Genomic DNA, 19047 nt, shown 5'->3' on the forward strand with positions numbered 1-19047 from the left:
TTGCCGGCGTCTGTATTACGGAAGGTGGCTTTTTGCCTCATAGGGTCTGATCCCAATCTTCCGTCTTTCATTTTCTCTCTGTAGGGATAAAATAAGCCCATATCAATCGTACCTTTTAAGTATTGAAAGATTGTCTTTATGTCAATCCAATGGCGGCGTGTTGGCGCAGAACTATGTCGAGCTAACAAGTTCACTGCGAATGAGATATCTGGTCTTGTGCATTGTGCTAAATACAATAATGCGCCTATCGCACTTAGATAGGGTACTTCAGCCTCTAATAATTCTTCGTCCTCATCCCTTGAACGAAACGGATCTTTTGTGGGCTCAAGACTTCGGCCGATCATGGGAGTACTTACAGGCTTTGCTTTATCTTCATTAAAGCGCCTTAGTAATTTTTGAGTATATGCTGACTGATGGATCATAATCCCATCACTTCGGTGCTCGAGTTCTATTCCGAGGCAAAACCGTGTTTTCCCAAGATCTTTCATCTCAAACTCGGATTCCAAATATTTAGCAGTTTCCTTTAACTCATTTAGAGTTCCAATTAGGTTCATGTCATCGACATAAACTGCTACAATTGCAAATCCGGAACTTGTTCTTTTAATGAACACGCAAGGGCATATTTCATTGTTAATATATCCCTTTCCAATCAAGTAGTCACTTAGACGGTTATACCACATCCGTCCGGATTGTTTCAATCCATATAGTGAGCGTCTTAATTTTATTGAAAACGCGCTTCGTGGTTTAGAGCCACTTGATTTTGGTAATTGAAGTCCATCCGGAACCTTCATATATATCTCTGAATCTAGATCCCCATAGAGATATGCTGTAATTACATCCATCAGCTGCATGTCAAGTTTTTCGGAAACTACCAAACTGACAAGGTAGCGGAACGTTATAATGTCCATTACGGGAGAGTATGTCTCCTCGTAGTCGATTCCAGGGCGTTGTGAGAAACCTTGCGCCACGAGGCGGGCTTTATATCTCATCACCTCATTTTTCTCATTACGTTTTCTAACAAAGACCCATTTATGGCCAACAGGCTTTATATTTGGTGGTGTCAGCATTATAGGCCCAAATACCTGTCTCTTTGTTAGTGAATCCAATTCAGTCTGGATCGCATTTTTCCATTTAGGCCAATCCGCTCTTCGTTGACATTCTTCAACAGAGCGAGGTTCGATATCATCATATTCTATGATTCCTTTTGCAACATGATATGCAAACGCATCATCAATTGCCATAGAATTTCTATCCATCATCTCATATACATTATTGTAATTTATGGAGATTTCTCTATTCTCTGGAGTTGGTTCTGACATTGGAGCGTCCCCCAATGGTGTCTCTTGGACATAACCATAATCCGGAATATTCTCGTGGGATGGATTATTCATATCTATGATTAATGGATTATTATTTTGTGCCAAATTCGCCTTCTTTCTTGGGCGAGAATCCATCGAACCTATAGGTCTCCCGCGCTTCCTGGCAGGAGCCATGGGCCTAGCCAATGTGTCACCCATAGAGGGAACGTTGGCGCCATTCTCATGTATTTTTGAGACGGCATTATGTCTTTTAGGGACATCAATCCTTGCAGGTGTATTTGCAGCAGGTATGTGTGATCTTGTCACTTTAGCGATATCAGAAAACGCATCAGGCATCGATTCTGCTACGTTCTGAAGATCGAGAATTCTCTGCACTTCTTTTTCAGATTATGCAGTTCGGGGATCAAGATGAGACAAAGTGGGGACAAACCACGACAATTCTTGTCCTTTTTGTTGAACATTAGTTATGTTCATGTCTCCCCCTAAAGACGGGAAGACTGTCTCATCAAAGTGACAATCAGCAAATCTAGCGGTAAATAGATCACCTGTCAAGGGTTCTATGTAGCGGATTATGGTTGGAGAGTCATAACCAACATAAAGGCCTAATCGTCTTTGAGGACCCATTTTAGTGCGCTGTGGTGGCGCAATTGGCACATAGACTGCACACCCAAATATGCGTAAATGTGAGACATTAGGCTCATACCCAGTCACCATCTGGGATGCAGAAAAAGGTTGGGTGGCAGTGGGCCTTAGACGAATAAGCACAGCTGCATGTAATATTGCATAGCCCCAAGCAGAAATAGGGAGATTGGTGCGCATAACCAATGCCCTAGCAACCATTTGAAGTCTTTTAATGGCAGCTTCTGCGAGACCATTTTGGGTATGTACATGAGGGACAGGGTGTTCAACCTCGATCCCAATGGACATGCAATAATCATCAAAAGTTTTTGATGTAAACTCCCCAGCATTGTCAAGACGAATTGACTTAATAGGATGATCAGGGTGGTGAGCCCTTAACTTAATGATTTGTGCTAGGAGTTTAGCAAATGCAGCATTTCTTGTGGATAAGAGCACGACATGTGACCAACGTGTCGATGCATCAACCAACACCATAAAATATCTAAATGGTCCGCAAGTTGGATGGATAGGTCCACAGATATCACCTTGTATTCTTTGCAAGAATGGTATATTTTCTTTAATGTCTTTTGCATAGGATGGTCTCGATCCTACTTTTGCTAAAGAGCAAGCTTTGCAAAACGAATGATATGCTTTAGAAGTAATTCTTTGAACCTCTTTTTGGTTCGTATTCCTCTTTGTTTTAAAGAATGGATGTCCGTGTGAAGTTTTTAATATACGGATCATCATATCACGACCTGGGTGTCCCAAACGGTCGTGCCAAAGCCTGTATGTGTCGGAATCCCATAAATTTTCATTCATGACATGGTTGGATTCAATGACTCTAATAGTGGTTGCGTACAATCCACTAGAGCGACACATGAGTTTCTCTAATACTCGTGTATTTCCGTAGTTATTAGAGGTGATGTAAAGGAACTCTTGTCCATTCTCACAATGTGTTTTCACATGAAGATCATTGGCTCTTATATCTTTAAAACTTAATAGGGTTCTTCCAGCCCTTGGAGCATATAAAGCTTCGGCGACATTAATATTTGTGCCATTCGGCAATAGAAATTGAGCTGGTCCACGACCATGAATCAATTTAGATGGTCCTGCCATCGTGGTCACTGAAGATTGACTAGGCGTCATCCATAAGAATAATTGCCTATGTCGTAATATAGTATGTGTGGTGCCACTATCTAGAAGGCATTCCAATTCTCCCGGAGACATACTGAAAAATAAAGTTCGGAATATTAACACATGTCAATGACATTGATAATGCGATACTTTATTAATAGGGAAAATAGTCAATGATTACAACAAAGTTTCCAAAGTTTATTCCAATATAAAATCAAACTTTATACAAATTGTAATTGCTCAATCCGTTTGGTAATTTCAATAAAATATGACCAGGTAAGTATAGAGATGTTGGTGGAGCGAGGCTCGCTTAAGTACCATGATCTCAATTACTTGCCTAGACATCATACTTCATTGAGTACGCCACATAAGAAAGAGTCAATACAATTGTTATTTGACTAAGGCACATTTGCCGTTTTATTGGAAAACAGAAAAGACTATTTTAATCAAAGTCTGCGGCATCCTCGTGCTCTTCATTTCCAGCTTTGAAGTCTTTTATGGTGAGAATTACATCTTCACCATCATCTTTTTCAGCAAGGTGAGCTTCTTGCTCCCTCATTTCCCTGTACTCCTTGTAGCTTGCAGCTAGTTGTGTACTTGCTTGGCATTGCTTAAACCAATGCTCGATTGATCCACACCTATGACACACGTCATTGTGGTTGACTTTCTTTATTTGAGGTGCACGTTGTGGATATTCCCTAGGCGGGTTGTTGCTGCTACTACCACGGCGTATTATGCGACCTCCACGGCCCATAGTGTTACGGCCCATGGTGTTGTTATATTCTCCTCTCCCACGTGTGGATTTGCCACCACGTGTGCCAGCTCCAAAGTTGCGGTTTCCTTCCTTATTGGGGCGGTTGTATGGACCCATGCGTCCGTCATGTCCCTTGTTAGGGTATACATGCCCCTTATTAGTAGGGTACCGCTCCTTGCGCCCTTTCTTGGGTGCATTATAATTCGCCTCACGAACGCTTTTGGTTCCTACGGGCCTTGAATTATAATTCTTTACAAGGATATTGTCGTGCTTCTCATCTACCGACAAAATATTGATAAGTTCATTGAACTTAGTAAGTCGTCCAGCATTATATTCAGTGCGATATTGCTTTGATAGTATAATTGCTGCGACGGGGAAGGTGGAGAGAGTCTTCTCAATCAGTTCTTCTTCTGTGAGAGGTTTTTCACAGAACTTCAGCATGGCTCTTAGCCGAAGAGCTTCTGAATTGTATTCAGCAACAGACTTGAAGTCGGAGAAGCGTAAATTGTTCCATTGAATCTTCAAGTCAGGGAGGAGGGAATCTTGGATATTATCAAAGCGCTCTTCTAGCGCTACCCATAGTTCCCTTGCATCTTTGATGGACATATACTCCAATCTGAGTGCTTTGTCCATATGGCGTCGCATCAAGATAATTGCTTGTGCATGCTTTATGGGTGTTCGTTGGAACACAAGGCCCGCGTTTGGTGCCTGGATTATGGGCAATATCCCTTTTGATGTGAGATGGTTCTCAACGTCGGTTCTCCAACTATGGTAATCCGAACCAGTTGAGTCAAGGATTTGAAAATCGAGTCTAGGTTCATTCGACATCCTTGAAATATAAGAAGAAAAAGATGTATTAGTTTCGGAGTTTAAAACTTCCACGAAATAATAAGATTTCCGAGCTATGCTACCAAGAAATCAATATTTGGATTAGACCGAAACAATGATGTTTAATAGGGTCATAAATCGATGCTTGCGGACGCTCTTAGTCCGAATATTATGAACACTCTTAGTTCATTGACTACGAACGCTCTTAGTTCGTTTAGCGTGAATTTCTATAATTCCGCTTTTTAATTGTAAGTTCCCAAAAAGAAAAAGGAGGAGAAAAATAAATAAATAAAACTCAAAAGCGGGAACTTTTAGTAAAGAATACCTTGAAATAGTGTTGTCGGAAATGACCGAAAAAGTTGCCCAAGAATAGCCGGAAAAGTCACCGGAAGTGGCCGGAAAAGTGTCGGAAAGTCGCCGGAAAATTGTCTGAAAGCCGCCGGAAAAGTGTCCGGAAAGTCGCCGGAAAAGTGTCCGGAAGTCGCCGGAAAAGTTGCCGGAAAAGTGTCCGAAGTCGCCGGAAAATTGTCCGGAAAGTCGCCGGAAAAGTGTCCGGAAGTCGCCGGAAAAGTTGCCGGAAAAGTGTCCGAAAAGTCGCCGGAAAAGTTGTCGGAAAGTCGTGTCGACAGATGCTCGGCAGCAACTCGGCAGCTGCTAGGTAGCAGCTCGGCAGCTGCTAGGCAGCAGCTCGGCAGGTGCTGTGCAGGGGGGCTCGGCAGCTGCTCGGCAGCTTCTCGGCAGGAGCTAGGCAGGGGCTCGGCAGGCCTTCGGCAGGCCTTCGGCAGCAGCTCGGCAGGTCCCTTCGACAGGTATCGACAGCTGCTCGGCAGGTCTTCGGCAGCAGCTCGGCAGATCCTCGGCAGATGCTAGGCAGGCCTTCTGCGCAGCTGCTCGGCAGGTCTCGGCAGCAGCTCGGCAGGACTCGACAGCGGTTCGGCAGCGGTTCAGATCTTCCGGAAGCCGGTTCGAGCGGTTTCCGGCCGGTTCTGGGGGTTCTGAAACCGGTTCTGGGCTTCTGGAATCAAGGGCTTTGATATGAGCTAGGGTTTGGAGGTTTTTTGTAAGTTTGAGAAAATGGCTTCGATTGGATTATGAACTACCTCTTCTCTTCTCAACTTCGATCCTAATTCTAGAGCAATTTCGTGCTGATAACGTGTTTAAGGATAAGTAAATTGACAGAGAGAGAGAGAGATAATAGAGATTAAGTGTGTCTTTCATTTCATTCAAAAGAGCTATTTATAGGGATACATTTTGAAGTAAATAATGATACAACTTGATGGCATCTTCAATTGTAGCCTCTCCTTGTGGCTTCTTCATTTGCAGCTTCACATTGTGGTTGTGATGATGATGATTGCCACACTTGTTCCCCATTGGCATAAAGATTGACTCACAAATCATTATACCTAAAATACCTATCTTATACATGACATAGACATTTTATACTATGAACAATACAACATGTTTCATATATACTACAACAAGGAAAAGATTCTTGAGAACGAAGATATTCCACAATTGCGAGAAGCCGATCGAGCACAAACGTTGCACTCAATATATAGGGAGCAAATGCAGAAAAGAGAAGAAAGATATTTGTCTGGTGACCCATCTATTCTGTCTATAATTTTTTTATGCCAGAGGAAAGCTATTTTGATTTCAGGGTTCTTTGCACTTCTCAAGGTTCTAACAATGACTATCTCCCCACTGTTTCTCAAATCTTTCATCAAGGTTGTTGATGGCAGTGCAGCTTTTAAATATGAGGTTTATGCACTGACTGCTGGTCTGTTCGTTGTGAAAATCGTGGAGTCGCTGTCAGAGAGGCAATGGTTCTTTAGAACTAGACTTATTGGACTCCAGGTACGATCATTGATATCTGCAGAAGTTTATCAGAAGCAACTAAGACTCTCAAATGCTGCCAAGATGACTCATTCTCCCGGTGAGATAGTGAATTATGTAACAGTGGATGCTTACAGGATTGGTGAATTTCCATTCTGGTTTCATCAGATATGGTCCACAAACCTCCAGTTGTGTCTCTCATTGATTATTATTTACTTCGCTGTTGGGGTAGCAACAGTTGCAGCTATATCTGTTCTCATATTGACTGTGGTGGTAAGCTCTCCTTTGGCAAAGTTGCAGCACGAGTATCAAACAAAGTTCATGATTGCACAAAATAAGAGGTTGAAGGCCATGACGGAAGCACTATCAAATATGAAGATCTTGAAGCTTTATTCTTGGGAGACAAATTTCAAGAAGGTCGTGGAAGGGTTTAGAGCAGAAGAACTCAAATGGATATCTGAAGTATTGTCACAAAAGGGTTATTGTAATGCCTTATTTTGGATATCTCCTATTTTGGCAGCAGCTGTCACCTTTTGGACGTGCTACTTCCTTGGATTTACACTCTCTCCAACTAATGTTTTCACGTTTCTAGCAACTTTGCGTATTCTTCAGGAGCCAATAAGGCTAATCCCAGATGTTTTTGGAGCATTTATTGAAGCCAAGGTTTCCTTCTCTCGGATTGTGAAGTTTCTTGATGCACCAGAGTTGGAGAACAGACATACAAGGAAAGAGAGCTGTGGCAAGGAGGTTGGGCATTCCATTTTCATTAGAGCTTCAGAAATATCATGGGATACTAATTCTGCAAAGGCCACATTGAGGAACATTAATGTAGTGGTTAATAGAGGAGAAAAAGTAGCTGTTTGTGGAGAGGTTGGCTCAGGAAAATCAACTCTTTTAGCTGCAATTCTTGGAGAAGTTCCACGCATCACTGGTATCGTAAGTATTCATTTCAGTTATAGAGGAAAATAAAAAATTATAAATTATAAATTAAAAGCCTTACTAACTACAGCTTGTGTCTGCCTAAATGTATAGGTTCAAGTATATGGCACGATAGCATATGTTTCTCAGTCCGCTTGGATCGAAACCGGAACTATACAAGATAATATTCTGTTTGGGATTCCCATGGATCATGTTAGATACCAAGAAACTCTTGAGAAGTGTTCGCTTGTAAAGGACCTTGAGATTCTTCCATTCCGAGATCTCACTCAGATAGGAGAAAGAGGTGTCAATCTAAGTGGTGGCCAGAAACAGCGCATTCAACTTGCACGTGCATTGTATCAAAATGCGGATGTCTACCTCTTGGACGATCCATTCAGTGCAGTTGATGCCCATACCGCCACAAGCCTATTCAATGTAACTATACTTTTCAAGTTGTAAGTAGTAATCATTTTTGTGTGCTTCAGAATCTAATGTGAAAGTATTCCAGGACTATGTGATGGGTGCTCTGGCAGAGAAGACAGTGTTGCTTGTGACACACCAAGTCGACTTCCTTCCAACTTTTAATTCAATATTGGTATAAGCTCTTCTAATTTCTCAGTTTTTCTATACATTGATTTCTTTTCTTTTTGCTAGAATAGTTTAGCTTTCATTGGCTTTTAGTTCAAGCAAACAAATTTGCTTATTACATCCAATGATATGCACACTAAGTACAGTTCATGTAGTGTACTTGTCTTTTTGTCACAGTTGATGTCTTCAGGGAAGATTTCAAGAGCAGCTCCTTACGAAGAGTTGCTGGCTTCTCGTCAAGAGTTCCAAGAACTTGTCAAGGCACACAATAAAACTGTTGGTTCCCAGAGGCAAGTTGAATATGCCTCCACTAGAAATCGTAAATCGTCTGCAGAGGAGATTGAGAATGTTAGAACTGATGTACAGCTAATAGAATTTTCGGGAGATCAATTGATTAAGAAAGAAGAGCGAGAAACAGGAGACTCTGGGTTCAAGCCATGCATTCAGTATTTGAAGCATGACAAGGGATTTTTGCACTTCTCCTTATCTGGTGTTTTCTTGTTTCTATTCATAGCTGGGCAGTTACTTCAGAACTTTTGGTTGGCTTTGAATCTTCAGGATTACAGTGTTTCGAGAGTCAAACTCTTCACAGTTTACTCTGTCATCTTCTGTATTATGGCATTCTTTGTGCTTCTTCGATCTTTTAGGATAGTCGATTTAGGATGTGGAGCATCAGAATCCATTTTCTCCACACTACTCAATTCCCTTTTCCGAGCACCAATGCTGTTTTATGATTCAACACCTTTGGGGAGGATGCTTAGTCGGGTAAGATATGAGAGTGTCCAAATACATCTTAAATGATCTGGTTTTCAAGTAGTTACAGCAACATAATGGAATTTACTTACATTTGCATTTTCCATCTGTTCAGGTATCTACTGATATGAATATCATCGACCTTGAAGTAGCATTAAAGTTAGCAGTAGCTGTTGGGGCAACTCTGAACACATTTAGCATATTTTTAGTCATGATTATTCTTACTTGGCCACTCGTGTTCCTGATTGTACCCACAGTTTATGTTACTTTTTGCTTTCAGGTACCGCACTAAAACCAACCTAAAACGACCACAATACTTAAATTTCAGTCATTTCCTTGCAGTTTTACTTGATGGGTTTTCTTTTCTCCAAACAGAGTTACTACTTTGCATCGTCAAAAGAGTTAATGCGAATGAATGGCACGACTAAATCTGCCCTTGCAAGCCACCTTTCGGAATCTATTGCTGGAGCAGTGACAATCAGAGCTTTTGGAGAGGAGGCGAGATTCTTCTCCAAAAACTTTGAATTCATTGATGCAAATTCTAGCGCTGACTTCAATAGCTTTTCAACAAACGAGTGGTTGATTGAACGTCTAGAATTGCTATGCGCTATTGTGCTCTCAGCCTCAGCACTTGCCATTACTTGGATTCAGTCTGGTGCTTCTTCCTCTGGTTAGTATATATTGGCTTCCCCCATCCAGCTTCTCCTCTGATCGAATCATGTGCATCATAACCATCTATTCATACTCGTCTAACATTTTTCTTACTCTTTTGACAGGATTTATTGGGATGACACTATCATATGGCCTTTCACTAAATGTATTCCTAGTAATTTTTGTACAATTTCAGTGCATGCTAGCAAATTCAATCATTTCTGTAGAAAGGGTAGAACAATACATGCACATTCCTAGCGAAGCCGCCGAAGTAATAGAAGACAACCGACCTGCACACAATTGGCCTATTGTTGGTAAAGTGGAAATACATGGCTTAGAGGTTAGCATGACAATATATGCTAAACAAGTAAAGAGTAGTACTCTAAGAATATTAATTGAAACTTGTACATGATATTCAAACATTATGCAGGTAAGATATAGGCCAAATTCTCCTTTGGTTCTTCGTGGGATAAATTGCATCATTGAAGGAGGCTACAAAATTGGAATTGTTGGCCGGACTGGAAGTGGAAAGACAACTCTTATCAGCATTTTGTTTCGTGTGGTAGAGCCTACAGGAGGAAAGGTCATTGTAGATGGCTATGACATTTGCACTATTGGCCTTCATGATTTAAGATCACGTTTTGGGATTATCCCTCAAGATCCGACATTGTTTGGCGGGTCTGTGAGATTCAACCTCGATCCCTTAGCAGAGCATACTGATCATGAAATATGGGAGGTAAAGCTTATTTATGTCAGTTCATCAACAAATAGTCTCTCTTATTTTTTATGGTTAGTGAGTATGAATCTATGATCACTTGTAGGATTGGTTGTTAATTATATGTTTAGCTATGATATCAGCTTTTGCAAATGTGTCAGCATTAAGTATACAAGTCCAGTAAATCTTTCTCGTAGTTTCTTTTTGTAACTTAAATATCTTCCCTCAATGTGTGAAAAGGTTCTTGAGAAATGTCAGCTACGAGAGGTCATTGGAGAGGAAGAAGGGGGCCTAGATTCTTTAGGTAAGAAGTTCTGTGCCTAGTAGCACTTTTCGGTGTCAATAAAACCACATCTAAGAAATGGTATTGCAGTCGTGCAAGATGGAACAAACTGGAGCATGGGACAGCGACAACTATTCTGCTTGGGGCGTGCTTTATTGAAGAAAAGCCGAATACTAGTGCTTGATGAAGCCACAGCATCAATGGACAATGCAACAGACTCTATTCTCCAGAAAACTATAAGAACAGAATTTGCAGACTGCACTGTAATAACAGTGGCTCATAGGATACCCACAGTGATGGACTGCACTAAGGTGCTCGCTCTTAGTGATGGTAAGCTCCCACGACAAACGATGAACTGAATACAATTGTGTTTGTTAATTATGTAAGTTGATGTTAGGTACAGAATACAATTGTGTTTGTTAATTATGTGATCTTCTAATTTTACATTGACAGGTAAAGTAGTAGAGTATGATGAGCCAATGAAGCTGATGAACAATGAGGGATCACTATTCGGGCAGCTTGTCAAGGAATACTGGTCTCGTTCTGCCAATGCTAGCATGCAGTCAGAAGATTGATAGGGAAAGGAACTGGGGTGTTTTTGATCACGTAGTAAAGCTCTGCATACTAACTCGTTTGCGTATTTTCTTACCCTGTTACTGTTGGACATTCTTTTTTCCTTTTTCGTTTCCTTCCATTTGTTTAAGGAAAAAGAGATTCGAGAGAAATTGTACAGAGAATTGTGTGTCATATTATTGAGAATAGGAGCCTTATATATAGGGAATACAAAGTACTAGTTCTAATGTTACAAGGAATACAAATCCGTATAGGATTGGGAAATCTAGAACCTTCTCTCCTATTCCTACTCCTAGTTTGATAAGGCACACTAAACTTGATTTTCCTTCAACACTCCCCCTTGTGCCGCTCAAACTTGGTGGTGACGCTTCATCCGTTGCCTCGTTAAAAACCTTGCCAGGTAACAAAAACCCTGTGGGACAAAAATAACCCTGGTCGAAGGACAAAAAGAGCACAACACGTCCTTCACTCTTCGAGATCGAACATGTAGACATCATAACTCCCCCTGATGTCGATATCTCCCCATGATTGCTACAATCGTGGGAGTTCAGATAACTTTCTCAATCCGATGCTCTTCACATGTTTCTCGAAGGTGGATTTAGGTAGCGACTTAGTGAATAAGTCCGCTACATTATCCTCTGATCGGATTTGATTCACTTCAATCTTTAGAAGTGCTTGTTGTTGCTGATTATAAAAGAATTTAGGCGATATATGCTTGGTGTTGTCACCCTTGATGAAACCTAACTTCATTTGCTCAATACAAGCTGCATTATCCTCATAAATGCATGTAGGTTCATCTGTGGTAGACTTCAAACCACAACTTCCTTGAATATGTCTAATTACAGACCTTAGCCATATGCATTCACGCACGGTTTCATGTAGAGCAATAATCTCTGCATGATTTGAGGAAGTAGCAACAAGGGTCTGCTTTGTAGACCACCAAGATATCGTAGTGCTTCCCATGGTAAAGACATAACCCGTTTGGGAGCGACCTTTGTGAGGGTCAGAGAGGTACCCTGCATCAGCAAAACCCATCAAACCATCATTTTCATTTTGATGGAGGGGGATAGGGTGAGGCCGGCCACCCATGGTGGTGGTGGCGGCATTGGCGGCAACATGGCCGGCCAATTTGTCATGGTGGACGGTGGCACCATGCCTAATGGGGTCCGATCCCATTCTTCCGTCATTCCTCTTCTCTCTGTAGGGATAAAATAGGCCCATATCAATCGTACCTCTTAGGTATCAAAAGATTGTCTTTACACCAATCCAATGGCGGCGTGTTGGCGCAGAGCTATGTCTAGCTAACAAGTTCACTGCGAAGGAGATGTTCGGTCTTGTGCATTGAGGTAAGTACAATAATGCGCCTATTGCACTTAAATAGGGCACTTCGGCCTCTAATGCTTCTTCGTCCTCATCATTTGGACGAAATGGATCTTTTCCGGGTTCAAGACTATGACCGATCATGGGAGTACTCACAGGCTTTGCTTTATTTTCATTAAAGCGCCTTAGAATTTTCTGAGTATATCCAGACTGATGGATCAAAATCCCATCACTACGGTGCTCGAGTTCTAAACCGAGACAAAACAGTGTTTTCCCAAGATCTTTCATCTCAAATTCGGATTTCAAGTATTTAGCAGTTTCCTTTAACTCATCTAGAGTTCCAATTAGGTTCATGTCATCAACATAAACTGCTACGATTGCAAATCCGGAACTTGTTCTTTTAATGAACACGCATGGGCATATTTCATTATTAATATATCCATTCCCAATCAAGTAGTCACTTAGACGGTTATACCACATCCGTCCGGATTGTTTTAATCCATATAGTGAGCGTTTTAATCTTATTGAAAACGTGCTCCGTGGTTTAGAGCCACTTGATTTGGGTAATTGAAGTCCATCTGGAACCTTCATATATATCTCTGAATCTAGATCCCCATAGACATATGCTGTAACCACATCCATAAGCTGCATGTCAAGTTTTTCGGAGGAAACTACCAAACTGACAAGGTAGCGGAACGTTATAACGTCCATTACGGGAGAATATGTCTCCTCGTAGTCGATTCCAGGGCGTTGTGAGAAACCTTGCGCCACGAGGCGGGCTTTATATCTAACCACCTCATTTTTCTCATTACGCTTTCTAACAAAGACTCATTTATGGCCAACAGGTTTTACATCTGGTGGTGTCTGCGTTATAGGCCCAAATACCTGTCTCTTTGCTAGTGAGTCCAATTCAGCCTGGATCGCATCTTTCCATTTAGGCCAATCCGCTCTTCGTTGACATTCTTCGACAGAGCGAGATTCGATATCATCATATTCTATGATTCCTTTTGCAACATGATATGCAAATGCATCATCAATTGCCATAGAATTTCTATCCATCATCTCATGTACACTAGTGTAATTCATGGAGATCTCTCTATTCTCTGGAGTTGGTTCTGACATTGGAGCGTCCCCCAATGAATTCTCTTGGACATAACCATAATCCGGAATATTCTCATGAGATGGATTATTTACATCGATGATTAATGGATTATTTTGTGCCAAACTCGCTTTCTTTCTTGGGCGAGAATCCATCGAACCTATTGGCCTCCCGCGCTTCCTGGCAGGAGCCATGGGCCTAGCCACAACGTCACTACCACTGTGGACGTTGGCGCCATGCTCAAGTGCCCTTGAGGTGGCGTCATGTCCTCTAATTTTAGGGACATCAATCCTTGCAGGCACATTTGCAGCAGGTATGTGTGATCTCGTCACTTTAGCGATATCAGAAAATGCATCAGGCATCGATTCTGCTATGTTATGAAGATCAAGAATTCTCCGCACTTCAATTTCGGACTGTGCGGTTCAGGGATCAAGATTAGACAGAGTGGGGACAGACCACGACAATTCCTGTCGTTCCTGTTGAACATTGATGTTCTTATCTCTCCCTAACAACTAGAAGACTGTCTCATCGAAGTGACAATCCGCAAATCTAGTGGTAAAGAGATCTCCTGTCAAGGGTTCTATGTAGCGGATAATCATTGGAGAATCATATCCAACATAAATGCCTAATCGTCGTTGAGGACCCATTTTGGTGCGCTGTGGCGGCGCAATTGGCACATAAACTGCACACCCAAATATGCGTAAGTGTGAGACATCAGGCTTATACCCAGTCACCATCTGTGACGCAGAAAAGGGTTGAGTGGCAGTGGGCCCCAGACGAATAAGCACAGCTGCATGCAATATTGCATAGCCCCAAGCAGAAATAGGGAGATTGGTGCGCATTACCAATGCCCTAGCGACCATTTGTAGTCGTTTAATGGCGGCTTCTGCGAGACCATTTTGGGTGTGAACATGAGGAATTGGATGTTCAACTTCTATCCCAATGGACATGCAATAATCATCAAAAGTCTTTGATGTAAACTCCCCAGCATTGTCTAATCTTATAGACTTAATAGGATGATCAGGGTGGTGAGCCCTCAACTTAATAATCTGTGCTAGGAGTTTAGCAAATGCAGCGTTCCTAGTGGACAATAGCATGACATGTGACCAGCGTGTCGATGCATCAACCAACACCATAAAATATCGAAATGGTCCGCATGGTGGTTGAATAGGTCCACAAATATCACATTGGATTCTTTGCAAGAATGGTATATTTTCTTTAGTGTCCTTTGCATAGGATGGTCTCAATCCTAATTTTGCTAAAGAGCAGGCTTTGCAGAATGAATGATGGGCTTTAGAAACAACCAATGAGGATTTTGGTTGAGCCACGAAGTCACAATTGACTTTAGAAGTAAAATTTGGAGATGAAGGAGCCTTGGTGGCGTCAATGCCACCCTGATGCCCCAGGGGGATGGCGGCGCCAGCCAAGGGTGGCCAGATATGGGGGTGAACGGCGCCGTGAGGCGCAGGGACTCCTTCGGTGTCCAAAAACAGACTTTTACTTCATTTCGTTCTGAAAAATGGATGTCCGTGTGAAGTCTTTAATATACGGATCATCATATCACGACCTGGATGTCCCAAACGGTCGTGCCAAAGCCTATATGTGTCAGAATCCCATAAATCCTCTCTCATAACATGATTGGATTCAATTATTCGAATAGTGGTTGCATACAACCCACTAGATCGACACATAAGTTTCTCTAAGACTCTTTTATTTCCGTAGTCATTAGAGGTGATGCAAAGGAACTCATGTCCATTATCACAATGCGTTTCCACATGAAAACCATTGGCTCTTATATCTTTTAAGTAATCGATACTTTATTAATAATAGCCAATGATTACATCAAAGTTTCGTGACCATAATCTAATCCAAAGTAAAATCAAACATTAGACAAATTGTAGTCACTCAATTCGTTCGGTAATTCCAATTAAATATGACCAGGGAAGTAGAGAGAGATGTCGGTGGAGCGAAGCTCTCTTAAATACCACTAATCTCAATTACTTTCCTAGACATCATACTTAATTGAGTACGCCTAGAGGAAAAGAGATAATCCAATAAGTCATTTTATGGATTAAGGCATAATTGCCATTACATAATTCTTGGAAATTAAAAGACTATTCTAAATGAAAATCTGCGGCATTCTATTTTCATCGCCATATTTAAAGTCTTTTATAGCTCGATATCTTGATTACCATTTATCAGGTACTCCATAAAATACCATGAAGATGATGCTCTCTTGATTGAGATGTATTGACACAATACATATGGTCCCTAGGACCAATGGCGTTGGAATAGTGCAACCATGGCCAAAAGTGGCGCCATGGTGTCCAACCCTATACCCTCAACATCATGACTCCTATGGTCATGTTAGGGTCTTCTCAATCAATTTGTTCGTTTGTGTTTTTCACAATCATGCATCAATAATATGATGTAGAGAGCCTCCGAACAATATTTCATAACTCTTTCAAAGTTTAGAGAAGCGGATATTATTCCATTATGCTTCTAAGTCCGGAAAATTGTGAATGTTACTAAAACGTTCACGAGGCGCAACCCAAAGGTTGTTAGTGTTATCCTCATTCATGTACTCAAACTGGAGGGTCATCTTCATGTGGCGCTTCATCAGGGTAAATGCCCTGGAATTATCTATCTCAGATTGAGCACCTTGAGTGGTTCTTTTAGAACAAGACTCCTGGATTGTAGGCAATAAATCAAGGGCAATTAGGTGGAGCTCAACATTTTGAGTCCACATGAAAATTCCGTGCCCGTAGAATCCAATAGAGTAAAATCGAGCTCGTTCAAGTCTTACATCCTAAAAAGGAAAGCAAGAACGTATTAGTTTCGGAGTCAATGCTTCCACGAAAACTAATATGAGATTTCTGAGCAGTAATGCTACCAAGAAATCGATTTCCAAGAAATTTGGATTAGACCGAAACAATGATGTTTGAATGGTCAAAATAGATGCTCACGAACGCTCTTAGTCTGTAGCTTACGAATGCTCTTAGTTCGTTAAATCGATGCTTACGGACGCTCTTAGTCCGAAGTCTTACGAACGCTCTTAGTTCGTTAATTGCGTGAATCCCCACGATTCCGCTTTTCAAGAATCGAACCCACGTTATAAGAAAGGTGGGATGTAGAAGAAGAGAGGTTGCAAGTCCCTGAAGAAAAAGAAGTAATATTAATTTCGAAATATAGGAACTTCAAAACTTACTCTTTTGAATACTTACTTGTTGAAATTCGGAACAGATTCTCTTCTGAGAAGCTTGCACTTCGATTGGTGTACATATCTCAATATAACTCCAATAAGGCTGAAATTCGGAGGTTAGATGAAAGAGACAGAGACGAACAACTTTGATGAATAAAGTTTTTCGATGTGAGCTTCCAAACTAGACGTTTCGAGGCTTACAAGAAGACAGATGTGCACAGGAACGGGAAAAAGATGCAGTGGGTGTGTGTTGGCTTGTTTGCGCAGCAGGGATGCTTCTGTGGCAGCAGGCTGGAACGCAGGGCTGCAGGGAGGGGGCAGCAGGGGCTGCTATGCAAGTTGCAAACGCACGGGCGCGCGGGCTGCAGCGAAGGCTCGGCTAGCTCGGGCTAGGGGCTGCTTTGTGAATGAGTTTTGGTTTTCTGTTTTGTGGTTAGAGTCGTGCTGATAACGTGTTTAAGGAAAAAGAGATTCGAGAGAAATTGTAGAGAGAATTGTGTGTCATATTATTGAGAATAGGAGCCTTATATATAGGGAATACAAAGTACTAGTTCTAATGTTACAAGGAATACCAATCCGTATAGGATTGGGAAATCTAGAACCTTCTCTCCTATTCCTACTCCTAGTTTGATAAGGCACACTAAACTTGATTTTCCTTCAACACCATTAGCATTGTAATAAATCAAGTACATTATGTGAGTTTTCAAGAACGTATTTGCCGGATGTTGAAATTTGCCTAGATGTTGATCAGTTTGGTCATACCCTGCACTTGATTCATTTATACAAGGTTATCGTTTAGCAATATCTTAACATGGTTCCTCCTTTACATCTCAATTGTTGTATTAAAATTTAAAAGGACTACCAGTTTCGGATAGATAATCTATGACTAATATTTATTAGCAAAGTTCTTCAGTTTAGATCTCTGTATGCAATATTTTTGTTGAAAGAAAAATGTATTGACTACTAAATTGTATTACATATGATTCACAAGTGTACATGTGAGACTATTGTGTCTAAGAAATTTGCATTGCCGATTCAGAAATGATTGATAGCTACACCCACAAAATTATTGAGCACAGACCCACTCCAAAGGTTTCCGCTGTGTTCTTCAACATGACTGACAGATAGGAGCCCATGTACCATCTCTATAAACCTTCTACGGTAGTTAAACTTGACTAGCTACTATGCCTTTACCAGCATTATTTTCAACAATAAGTCTCTTTTTGTTTCTTTTGATTTTGTCGGGGGCGCTTTGCAGTGGTGCAAAAACCACTACATCTCCGGCTCTGCCCCCTTAAAGCCACCGTGTTAGAACATTCTTTTTGGTTGTTTGGGTTACTAGCATAAATTAACCAAATTTGCTTAGAACCACCTCGTTTGCAAAGGACAAGCCATGGGGCAACACAATCACATTATTTGTACGTGGGTCATAGCGCATTAGCCTCCCAGTTCTTCCAGTTTGGTTTGCAAAGTTGACTGACTATTCCCATTGCCTTCTTGGTTAACCGTGCTACTGTCTGTGAAATACATAGTGCCTGTGAGGGGACTAATCTCCAAGGCATTTACAATTTACAAAGCGCAAAGGGGCTCCCGGCGGAAGTGGCAGTCTGTTGGGCTAGCCCACCACCAAAGTAATCGTCTAGTTTTGGGATAAAACTTGAGACTAATTGGCCTCCCACATATTGTTCGTTGGCTTTGTTGTCGAGCCATTGCATAATATATTAATATTTTTGTCCCAAACCACTTCAACTAATTTCCAAGCCACTTGAATAATACGACAACACTTTCCGGTCCAAGTACGGCAGGATGCATATTCTCGTGTTTTTTTTTTTTTTTTTTGAGAAAGTAATCTCGTGGTTGTTTAAGTCACTAATGGAATTAGATTCTCCTAGGGTAATGATGCGCTTTTGGGAAGCGCATAATTTAACCCTGAAATATCGTTAGTAGTATAAGTAAGTAGGGATCGTTCTATTCCGGGGATTGAGGGTACACCTGTCATTGTGAAACAAATAAAGAAAAGTATTATTTACAAAAATAAAATAAAGAATATAAATATATACAATTGTATAAACAAATAAAGAATTAAAATAATAAAGTATTATTTACAAAAATAAAATAAAGAATAGAAATATATACAAGTAACAAAATAAAAAGGGAGGGGGGTTTAATTATAGAATTGAAAATTAAGATAAATAAAATAAAGAAAATGTAAAAACATATATATAAGGGTGGATCGCAAGGAACAAAGATCAAAACCACATCCATATGCAAGAAATCCAATTACAATTCCTATAGTTGATTTTAAATGTCATGAGAGAGGAGTTGATCATGTGAAACATTCGAAAGCAAATGATTTCCCATATTTTACTTTTCAATGCTAATTAACCTAAGCGAAAGCACCTAGATTAATCCTATCAAACATGCAATCAAGCCCTAGAAAGCTAGTCAATCATGACATG

At 41.0% G+C, this 19047-nt stretch overlaps 2 protein-coding genes across 2 annotated transcripts; one reads left to right on the forward strand and one right to left on the reverse strand.

Annotated features, from left to right (window-relative positions):
- Positions 1-3513: 3513 nt before the first annotated feature.
- On the reverse strand, positions 3514-5004 carry LOC121050605. Its single transcript, XM_040511337.1, has 2 exons — positions 4979-5004; positions 3514-4654 (listed from the first exon to the last, which is right to left on the reverse strand). Exon 2 carries the CDS (start codon positions 4651-4653, stop codon positions 3514-3516), a length of 1140 nt encoding a protein of 379 aa, XP_040367271.1. The 5' UTR covers position 4654; positions 4979-5004.
- A 1107-nt stretch (positions 5005-6111) lies between these two features.
- Positions 6112-17468, forward strand: LOC112177436 (ABC transporter C family member 10). The gene is made up of 12 exons (XM_024315725.2): positions 6112-7422; positions 7519-7839; positions 7913-7999; positions 8170-8757; positions 8861-9025; positions 9121-9415; positions 9522-9736; positions 9827-10132; positions 10352-10415; positions 10485-10724; positions 10848-11086; positions 17253-17468. The coding sequence occupies exons 1-11, from the start codon at positions 6112-6114 to the stop codon at positions 10967-10969; spliced, it is 3714 nt and encodes a 1237-aa protein (XP_024171493.1). The 3' UTR covers positions 10970-11086; positions 17253-17468.
- The last annotated feature ends 1579 nt before the right edge of the window (positions 17469-19047 follow it).

This window comes from Rosa chinensis, chromosome 7 (assembly GCF_002994745.2).
Source record: "Rosa chinensis cultivar Old Blush chromosome 7, RchiOBHm-V2, whole genome shotgun sequence".
Lineage (NCBI taxonomy): Eukaryota > Viridiplantae > Streptophyta > Magnoliopsida > Rosales > Rosaceae > Rosa > Rosa chinensis.